The following is an 11,249-nucleotide window of genomic DNA, read 5'->3' on the forward strand; positions in this document are numbered from 1 at the left end:
TGCGGTGTTATGTGAGGTGCTAGCGTGTTCTAGCAAGATTCCTCAGCAAACCTCCGTAGGGTGTGTCCCATGAAAGTGCCGTGTCACGGCCCAGGGAAGGCTTGTGTTGCTAAAGGCTGCTCCAGTCATCGGAATCGTATACCCCTGGGCGGTGGCTGAAGGGTCAGCTGTGGAAGGCACCCAAAGCCCCGCCCCCCCCACCCAAAGCCACACCCATTCCCCAAGACCATGCCTCTTCACAACCTTCCCTCCTCCAAGCCCCGCCCAACCCCAGCTGAGGGCCAGGGCTACCACACCACACGGCCCCAGTCCCTCATCAGCAGCTGAGTAGTGTAGGAAATTTCCCTTGTCTACATTACCCACCGCCCGTGCATATACCTGATGATCTGTCCCCGCAGATTGCACAGATGTGTTTGGCCAGGGATCCTGGGCTGGTGGAGGCATAATTCATGTTTCCGATCCCTGGGAGGCCTGGCAGAGGCTTAATGTCTTCAGAACTGCTGACAGCGTTCATGATATTGAGCTAGAAACAGAGGAATTTACAAGAGACAAGCCCAATGAATGGTTAAGCTTCATAGGCTAGGTCCACACCTGCACTTGATCGACAAAACTTTTGTCGTTCATGGTTGCTTAAAAAACACCGCCCGTGAATGAGAAAGTCTTGCTGCAGCAAATGAAAGCGTGACCACTGCTTTGCCGGCAGGAGCGCTCTGCTGTCGACAAGACGAAACCCCCTCGTTGGAGGCGGACGTATTTTGTCGACAAAAGTACCAACAAACAGCATTCACAGAAGTTGACTTTTAGTGAAAGGCTCCATCCACGCAGCCCTGTCACTAAAAGCTGCAGAGCGCAGACATACCCCTAGTGCAGTAATGTCCGAAGAGCTGAACACGGTGCAAGGAGCTGTACAAATTCATATCAGGACAGATTTTCTGTGAAACCTGGTTGGCATTTTTCCTGCAAAGGTGTTTTCATGACAGAATGGCCTTTTATTTAAAACAAATATCTTTTTTAAATCATGAGAGGTTATCCATGTTGTAAATTTTCATGAAAAGTTTTATGATTTTTGATGGGAGTTATTTGGAGGACAATAATTCTATTTTGCGGCACCATACACCAGCCACTGGGCTAGAGAGAAAGACTATCCACTTAAAAATGACCACAATCATCAGAGTGCCCTGGCTACAAAAGACAAACAAACAAACAAACAAACCCAAAAAACCTCTCTTCCAGAGAGAAACTTAGCAGAAACAAACATTTTCATTCATCAGAAACAAGGTTTCTGATGCACACATTTTATGAACCATTTTAATACCATTTTCTTTTACAAAACCAATACATAATATCTGATAAAAAAAAAGTGTTGTGGATATTTTTTTAAATTGAAACATGGCTCCATTTGGAACAATGCTTAAAAAACCTTGAATTTATTCATGACTTTAGTTCTTCAGTTTTTGACCCCACTTTTATTTGTATCCAGAAGACATGGAAGCAAAAATGCATTTACACACACAAACACACACACACATCCCTTTAAGAAGCTAATGAAAAAGGGCTTGATTTTGTCATTGTTGTCCCATCTGCTGAGTTGCGGGGCACCCCGTGTCTTGCAAGTCAGTTTCCAGTGTAGAAGAAATTGGCATAAGTGTAACTTGCTTTATTTACATATACATACGCACCAGTCCCGGAACAGAGGTAGTCAAAACAGCAAAACTCCCAAAATCTGAGAATCTTTGGCGCCATGGTTCCAGCTTGGGCTATTACAGAGCTGAAGGGCCATTTCCAAAATTTAGCCCTAAATTCAAATTCAAATTCAAATTCAAATGTGGGTTTGATTTCTGATTGTGCCCAGTTCTGCTTTCTAGCTCACTCATGTTTCCCCCAGCTCTTGTGAGATTTGATATCGGAGGCCTGCTTTTAACTCTAGAGTTGCTCATGTTGACTTTTCTTTTAGGGCACGTCTACATTAGGAAACTATTTCGAAATAACTGAAATCAATTTACTAACTCCTGATTTAACAAAATCAAAATAGCGTGTCCTTACTATGGGAAAGCCTCGAAATGAGTCCGAGGCAGGCTCCATTAATGTGGACACGCTACCTCAGACGTAGAGCCCCAGGAAACACAGGGGAGTAATTAGTTCGAATTTCTCTGGGAAGAAGTTATTTTGAAACAGCGACACCAGTGCGTCCACACGACTGTTATTTCGAAATAACTATTTTGACATTAGCATTATTCCTTGAGGAAAGCAGGAGTATAGATTTTGAAATAAGCGGCCCGTTATTTCAAAATAATGGGCGTGATTGTGTGGCCGCTCTACTTATAAATTCGACTTAAGGGGCTTGATTTTGAAATAAAGCCCTAGTGTAGACCAGGGCTAACAGACTTATTAGGGTATAAGCTTTTGTGGCAACCTGATCTCAACACACTTGGAAGAAATCAGAGTAGTAGCGTAGGAACTATATGTAGCCACTAGAGGGCAACTCACACCGATACCCTTGAGAAATCCGACTCTCCCAGGGTTAGTAATGGTGAAAACACACCTTGTGGTGGGACAGAGTCACAGACACGGCACAGGACAGATGGCCACAATGGTAGGAGGATGCATCTCCCCTGCATGTTGCTGAACACCAATAAGACTAATTCGATAATTATTCAATAATAATTCAATAATTCGACCTAAGCAGGGTTATTTCAAAATAAAGCCCTAGTGTAGGGCTTAGAGAAGATGCTTTGAGCTGTCAATTCAGCCAAAAGAGCAAATCACTCTGATTTGGAACAAGAACAGAGGATGGTGTAAGCACGGGAAACTGCAAACCTACAGCTGATTTGATGCCCGATGCAGAGCATGGTTTTACTCCCTGGATTGCTCAGGTATCTGAATCTGATCTGCCCATACACCAGCCGCTGGGCTAGAGAGAGAGACCCTGTTTTCTGTGAATAAACGACCACAACCACCAGAGCGCCCTGGATGCAAAAAAACCCGGGAACGGAGGTGGGAGACACAAACCCACAGTTGCTTAGCTGTAGGTCATGTTTTGTCTGACTCCTGTTGTTTTGAAACACCGGCAGAAGGCAAGCCCATTAGACCTTTTCCAGCCTTGCAAACCCACAGCTCTTGGTGCATGACAGCCAGTTTGCATCCTTCAGTGGCTGAATGAACCCAGGGGAAGGCTCCGGCGTGCGTTCGGTCACTTGCGGTGTCCTGGCGTTCTGTCTCTCCTATTTGTGCCTGAATTGGTGGCTACCGCATCGCTGCAGCAATGCATCGGTGGAATGCAGCACTCTGGGCTCGCAGGTCATCTGCATAAAATGTGTCAAGCCTCCGCAGCCATAAAATCCAAGCCTGGGCGACGGGCAGGCGTGTATGTTCCGAACACCACCCCGCTCCTCGGCAGGGCTAGTGCAGAGACGCAGGTGTCTCTTGCATCCCGGCGGGGCTTTGCGAAGTGGGATCGGAGCACTCCACCTGCTCTCTGCGGAGAGCGCTGCCAATTGCATCTGGATTCAATAAGAAAAGGACACCTTTCCATAGAGGCATTTCCATAGGGGCTCCAGACAAGCGTGTGGACACGAGCGATCATCCGATGTACCAGAGGCCTGGGAATTCCCCTGTTGTATCACTGCACACAGAACAGCCGCACAGATGCTGTAGTGTCGCTGGGAATTAAATCCTGACTCCAAGAACATCGTCACATTTTGGGAACCGGCAAGAGGTCTGCCACGTACAGCTTTTAAGTGCCGGCTGCTTAGCAACAAAGCGTTTTTTTCCATCAGACGATCAGATGGTCAGAAAGGACATTGGGCTAGATGGACCTTTGATCAGACCCAATATGTTTGTATGAGAGAGGCTGTTCTCAGTGGGTACGTCTAGACTACAGAGCTTCTGTTGACAAAGAGTGTCTAGACTACATTCAGTTCTGTTGACAAAGCAAGCTGCTTTGTCGACATAAGAGCGGAGACGCAAAGGACAGTGTAGATGCAATAACGCCTTCTTTCGACAGAACTCTGTCAACAAAAGGCATTATTCCTCGTAGAATGAGGTTTACCGCCATCGACAAAACTGCCGAGTTCTGTCGATGTTATGTCGACAGAACTCAGCGGTAGTGTAGACGCAGGTATAGTTTTGTCAATAAAAGTCCATTTTTGTTGACAAAACCCTGTAGTCTAGACACACCCAGTGGTAGCAGATGGCAGAAGGAGGAGCCCTTCTCCCAAGTTGCAGTTGGGGAAAGTCTAGGTTGGAGATTAGGAAAAACGATTTCCCTAGGTGGGTGGGGAAGCACTGGGCTGGGTTCCCTAGGGAGGGGGTGGAATCTCCATCCCTCGAGGTGTTTAAGTCCCAGCTTGACAAAGCCTTGGCTGGGATGATTGAGTTGAGATTGGTCCTGCTTTGGGCAGGGGGCTGGACTCGCTGACCTCTTGAGGTCTCTTCCAGCCCTACGTTTCCATAATTCTTATGTTCTCAGTCTGACCTCTGGTCTAACAAAGGCCAGGACATTTCCCCCAGCGATATCCACATCCAACCCTTTAACTTCTGGTCGAGCTGGGTTCTCTATTCAGACCTCCAGATCCAGATGTAACATGAGGGAGAATCCACCGCAACCCCAAGCTGTTCCTGTCAGAACCACCCGGCACATTCCCCACCTTCCAGTTTCCAACTTCTGAGGGAAAAATTCTCCTGTTCATCCAGGTTAACCACACGTATTGGTCAGCTAAATAGCTTCCTCCCTTCTAAAGTTACCAAGGGGAGGAAAATAGGACTTGGAAAGGTCTGGCCACATGCTCGGCTATGGCTCCACTCTTGCTAAAGTGATGGATGTCAAGTGCATTCCTGCAAGTGCTTATCTGGCCCGAGGAGACTTCCACCCCCTCGTTAAAACTGCTCCAGGCAGAGGTCATTAGGAAAGGACGATGAGAACAAGAGGAGAAGAACAGTCCACAGTGGCAAGACGTGGAAGATGCGTCCATCCGCCCTCAGTCAGCCTCCATTTTTTGCATTTAAAAAAAAGTAATTTTGAAGAAAAATGGGACACTGGCATTTTTTTTTCTGGAAAAATTTAACTATTTTACAAAGCAAAAAGGATTTCAAAAGATGAGTATTTTACCCCATAAGGAAACTTTTTTCATTTCAATCCCATTCCTCCCTCAGTAAAACCTAGGTTACAAACAGCTCAAGTATGAAGGTTGTTCGTAACTCTGAACAAGTCTGACCAAAACAAGATGGCGGCTGTTTCAACCGTTTACAATAGAACACGGACTTCATTCAGCTTTGAACCTTGACTATCCAGAGGGAAAACACTGCTTTTAATCATCTTCATTTAAACAAAACCATTTCCTGACCTCGTGAAATTTTTGGTAAACAGTCCCGTTATTTTTTTTTAGTAGTTCATGTTTAGCAAAATACTGCATTTGCTTCTCTTGATTGTTTCTGATCATGCCTGATTGTGTTAGACCGGTGCTAAATGAAGCATGTGATCAATGCTCCTCACATTTTTTCAGGTTTGTCAAAAGTTTTTTTTCCGCCAAGGGAAACGAGAAATCAAAAACCATTCTCACCCACCCCCCATTTTTTAAAACTGAAGTTTTTTTTTTGGGGGGGGGGGTTCATGTTTTCAAAAGAGAAAAAAAGACTGAAAATGCGACATTTCTAGTGAAAATGTCTGTGTTGTGAAAAAGTCATTTTTCACTATAAAAAATAGGCTTCTTACACCTATGGAAAAACAGGGTCAGTTTTGAACCCTGTCCACACACTGCACCACAGACGCACCCCGCCCCTGGCACAATGGGAACTGAAAAACAATCCGGTTTGTGACTGTGGAAGTGGACTGCAACCTTTTGAACACCTTCTCAACCTACGCCTCAAGCAATACCAGCCTGATCGTACTTTTCCATCCACTCCACATCACCTGAGGCAATCCATTAGATCGCTAACCTGGACTTGACGATCTGGCATTGCAGCTTTTGAAGGAGACAAATGGAAAAAAAGTTGCCTGAAATTTTTGGACCACCCCTATTCCCAAGAAACATTCTGCCCAACCGAGAACTAACCCCTGCGAACGGACAGTAATAAACTCCGGTGTGGTGAGCCCTAAACTCATTAAAAAAGTGCAAAGAACAAGAGAAATTCCAGCAGCCGTCCCTCACCGGGCAGCTTCCTCTCACCAGGATACTGAACACAGAGAAATTCTTTATGGTTTTAAATATTAGGTGGAGCCGGGGTTCACGATTTTTTCCTCTCTTTGGCTGCACTCTGAGATCACAACAGCTATGAAGGGAGGGGCAAGTTTTTAGCCATCCGTGTCTTTGGGGCTTTTTTGCATGTTGAGCGCAATGATGTGTGATATTTGGGACAACTGCTTGAACCCAAATCCATTAGCAGCCTGCCTGCTGAATCCCCAAAGCCCGGCCGTCTCATTCGATTAGAGGCAACACGAGTGAAGTGCGCTCCTCGGAGCTGCTAACTCAACATGACAGCTGAGCTCTGCCGCTCCGATCAGAAAAGCTGCTTCCGGATTTATCCAAGGCTCTGAAGGAAAGGACTCAAACTCCCCCACATCTGGGCCAGCAGCTGGTTCAGAACTCAAGGAGAGACAAAAATTTAGGCTAGGGCATGCACAAAACTTTTATTTCAAACTACAGCAGAAATGCAGGAAAGGCAGAATGAAATTAACCAGGATGAGATTCGACTGGGACAATTCAAAGTGCGGGGCAGGAGGAACCACAGGTCTGGAGGGCTCCTATTCCTTCATGCTGGTTTCCCTCACGACAAGGCCATGTCTACACTAGGAAACTATTTCAAAATAACTAAAATCCATGTAATGACTCCTGATTTAACAAAATCCAACTAGCGTGTCCACACTCCAGGGAAGCCTCAAAATTAGTCCGAGGCAGCTCCGTTAATGTGAACATGCTACCTCGGATTTAGCACCCTAGGGAGCACTGGCAGTCGTTATTTCGAAATAGTGGTCGCGGAGCGTCCCCACTAATGCTATTTTGAAATAACTATTTCAAAATGACCGTTATTCCCTGAGAAAAGCAGGAGGACAGATTTCAAAATAAGAGGCCCCTTATTGGTCATGAGGCTGCTCCATTTATTAATTCGACCCAAGCGGGATTATTTCAAAATCATAGAATCACAGAACTCTAGAACTTGAAGAGACCTTGAATGATCATGAAGTCCCGTCCCCTGCCCTCACGGCAGGACCAAGCACCGTCTAGAGTAAGACCATCCCTGATAGATGTCTGCTCTTAAATATCTCGAGTGATGGAGATTCCACAACCTCCCTGGGCAATTTATTCCAGTGTTTCACCACCCTGACAGTTAGGAACTTTTTCCTAATGTCCAACTAAACCTCCCTGGCTGCAGGCCAAGGAGAACAATTTTTCGCCTTCCTCCTTGTAACACCCTTTTAGATACTTGGAAACCGCTATCATGTCCCCTCTTGGTCTTCTCTTTTCCAAACTAAACAAGTCCAGTTCTTCCAGTCTTCCCTCGTAGCTCATGTTTTCTAGACCTTTCATCATTTTTGTTGCTCTTCTCTGGACCTTCACCAGTTTCTCCATCTCTTTCTTGAAATGTGGTGCCCAGAACTGGACACAGTACTCCAACTGAGGCCTAATCAGCGCAGAGTAGAGCAGAAGAATGACTTTGTGTGTCTTGCACACAACACTCCTGTTAATGCATCCCAGAATCATGTTTGCTTTGTTGTTGTTGTTGTTTTTTGCAACAGTGTCACACTGTTGACTCATATTTAGCTTGTGGAAATAAAGCCCTAGTGTAGACCAGGACCAAGTGTCCACCTCAACCCATCCTGCTATCTTGCTTTCCATCAGGACCTTGCTGGATCTGCTCGTCCTCACAGACCCCATCTCCACTCCCACCTACAGGAACTCCAAAATAGCTCGCTTGGCCAGAACCAAAGCAGTGTCCAGTCTCTTGCTCCCCATTCCCTGCTGTCCTTTGATGCATCTTCTGCCTGGTTCTCCTCATGCCAGCAGACCCCGGGGGTGAGATGCTCCCTTCTCCTGTACAGTAGGCCTGGAACCACCTCTCTGAAAGGCATCATGAGACTTTCATCACCGTCAGGCTCTCAGGGCCTTCATTCCACAGCTCATCCGCAAGGTATAAGGAAGCCTTTGGCAGAAGGAATATGCAGCCCGGCTCATTGGTATTTCCACGCATTGGTCCTCCCGCCATCCTGTCGCTGTCGACAAAGTTGAGGCTGTTTTGAAAAAAGCGACGGTGCCGCAAAAGGGGAAAAAAAAGGACTCGGGATAGAATTGGGAGCATGGCACTCCGCAGGTGGAGAGGGGAAAAGATCACGATTCACATGCTCACATTTCGATTCTCAACATTTCAAATCAAACTAATGCCAGGGGGTTTGGAAACCGGTCGTTTTTCATGGGGGAGGGAGCGTTTTGACATAAAAGATTCCAACTAGCTCCTGTTAGAACCAGCTTGGCCTTGTTTCTCTGTAATCATGTCTTGTACCACCTCTCCTGGGAGTCCTTTCGAGCACCTGCTTTCTCTCGCACTTACAGACATTTACCTAATACGCCGCCCATCCTCCCCTTTTAGTTTCAGGCCATTTGCCTTTGTTCTGCCATCATCTGATTTGTCGCACCCTGCTGGAACGACCAGACAAGAGACTTTTCCAATTCTCAAAAAATTTCAAAGGATTTTTTTTTCAATTTTTTTGGAATTGCCACCAGACTGAAAAAGTAATTATTCAGTTACATAGTAAAGAACCGATTCTTGCTGTCCATCTTAAAGAGAGTTATTGGGGAACAATCAAAGGGCCTTGAGGTCAGAAACAGATAAACACGCACAACTGAAAACTAAGGCTATGTCTACACAGCAGCGTTGTTTCGGAATAACGTACATTATTCCGAAATAACATAGTGTGCATCTACACTACAAGCCTTTATTTCAAATAATGTCGAGCTGGAGGACTTCTTGGTAACCCTCATTTCACGAGGAGTAAGGGAAGTTGGAGGAAGTTTAGCGTAAAAAGCGCTATAAGTTGAGTTAAGCTATTTCGACTTAAGCTTTGCAATTGCCATTGCTGAAGTTGCATCACTTAATTTTACTCTAGCCCTGCTGTGTAGACGTACTCTAAGTGATCAAATGTGGCCATTCATGCAAGAAATATAATAAGCCTAGGCAAAAGGACAGAGTCCCCACCTGTGGGCTGGTGTGCGCCACGAAATTCATGCTGGGAGCGGAAGCCAGGGAAACGGAATGGGGTCCAATGGAAGAAGCGATGACTCTGTAGGGTGAGCCTAGTGCAGGCGACCCGAGCGTGTTCATTGGAGATGTCCGAGTCCTCGAAGCATTGGCTGGAGCCTCGATGTAGCTAGGATGACCATTCACTGCATCCCCGGGGGAAAAGCTTGGTGATGAGCCCACCGATGTAGAACTGGCGTGAACGGGAGAATCTAAAAGCACAAAGGAAAAGCCTTAGTACATGGAGGGGAAGAGGGAAACCCAACCAATTTCTTCTCCAAATCAGTCACGCTCCAGGTCACCCTGTCGAGAGTGACTCAGGACAGGCGGCTACAAACCCCAAGTGGGCTGTGAGTGGTACACTTCAGTTTCACCGACCAGGTATCGAGAGTTATAACAGCTGTAAGAATAGAATCACAGACAGTCCTCTTGGGCACCCACTCCCTTGAAGTCCAGCTTGCATCTTTGTCTTAGATGGTCCCTTCCACCAAAAACCACGATATTCAGGTTACTCCCAGTCCCAAAAGGCCAGTCACTTACCAGATCTCACACCAAAGACATTTGTAGCCAATCCCATCGTAAACTAACTAGAGGTTTTTTAACTGAACCCTGGTCTACATGACAAAACTACTTTGGTATTAGAGGTTGAACCTCTCTAGTCTAGAACAATCTGGCCCAAAAAAACCCTTGGTCCGGCATGATTTGAGTTAGCTGGATGTCCACTTTTCATGGGTGTGGCCAAGTTTCCCACGCTCCCATAAAGTTTGTTAACAGCCACCAGTCCTGGACCTCAGTGTACTGTGCTGTTATTTAGCTCGAATTTACCCTGAATGTCTTCTAACAGCCCGGTAAACAGTGGGAGTGTTGATAATGCTGCTAGACAATATCGACCTCCAGTGGTCCGGAAAATTCATCCAGAACCTGTCACGTCCCGAGGGTACCAGACTAGAGAGTTTCAACCTGTAGTACATTGCTCAGGGATGTGAATAATCCCTCCTTCCCGAGCAACTTAATTACACCGACTTTAGCGTCGGTATAGACCGTATTGTGTCAACGGGAAAATATCTGCCACCAATTTAGCTCCTGCCTCTCGCAGAGGTGGAATAATTAAGTCAATGGGGGAGCTCTCATCTGAGGGCTTATAGCTTCTTCACCAGACGTACTACAGGGGTGCAGCTGCTCCAATGTGAATTTCTAGTGTGGACCTGCCCTCAGAAAAGAAATTAGAGAGTGATTGACAAGTTAAGGCAGGTAAATCTCTACTCTCTGATCAGTTACAGTCTGAAGCAGATGTAATGTGCAAGCTCTCTATGTTCTAACCCAAGCTGCACAGAAGGGGATCGCTTGCTTATGCTTAGAAGTTTTGCCGTCTCCTTAAATGTCCAGGAAGCTTTGCTCCGCAGAGTCCACACAGCATAAAGGCAACAATTTTTGTTTTACCCACTTCCCCCAGAGTGCAAGCTAATGGGACGAGGGAACCTGGTGCTGGCCACTGTCGGCAGACAGGATACTGGGCTAGAAGGACCTTTGGTCTGACCCAGTGCGGCCATTCTTATGTTCTTATGACTGGCCAAACAGCCACATGCGGCTAGTGGCTAGGTCTTGGACACCACAGCTTCTACCTATTAGTCAAGACCACTGCTCTTTGCCTTAAAGGCTTCTGTTGCTGTCATGGTCGTTGGCTGCTTTCGGGCTGTGTCCCTTTCCCTCTGGGAGAATTGATCGCAGAAGCTACAGCAGGGATGGACAAAGACCTTTTCCCCCTCCCTGTGCAGAGTGGAATCTGAAAGGGGCTGCTAACCGCACGATCCAGCCCTCCTTGACGCTGACAAATGCCTTCAATGTTACTCGGCGAGCTGACCTTTTCCCGTCTTTATTGTGCATCTTCCCTCGGAATCAGATTTGATTGGGACTTCAGGTAGAATCACACACGCTGTCATGGAAACAACTTTGCAGCAGGGTTCAAAGACGAGACGCTGCCAAGTCAATGGAAAGCTACAACCACGCGTTAGTCCAGGGGC

The 11,249-nt window shown here is 46.4% G+C and overlaps 1 protein-coding gene across 6 annotated transcripts in view; it reads right to left on the bottom strand.

Moving 5' to 3' along the window:
* RXRG (retinoid X receptor gamma) overlaps positions 1-11,249 on the bottom strand; it is a 57,503-nt gene that overhangs the window by 9,442 nt on the left and 36,812 nt on the right. For all 6 annotated transcript variants that reach the window (XM_014569940.4, XM_025181142.3, XM_075936972.2 and 3 more), the window contains exons 2-3: positions 9,187-9,440; positions 379-523 (exon numbers count right to left, since the gene is read on the bottom strand). In XM_014569940.4, the coding sequence (XP_014425426.2) occupies positions 379-523; positions 9,187-9,440 (399 nt within the window). The remainder of the gene's footprint in view (positions 1-378; positions 524-9,186; positions 9,441-11,249) is intronic.

The sequence above is a fragment of the Pelodiscus sinensis genome, chromosome 9 (assembly GCF_052426305.1).
Source record: "Pelodiscus sinensis isolate ZL-2025 chromosome 9, ASM5242630v1, whole genome shotgun sequence".
NCBI classification, from domain to species: Eukaryota; Metazoa; Chordata; order Testudines; family Trionychidae; genus Pelodiscus; species Pelodiscus sinensis.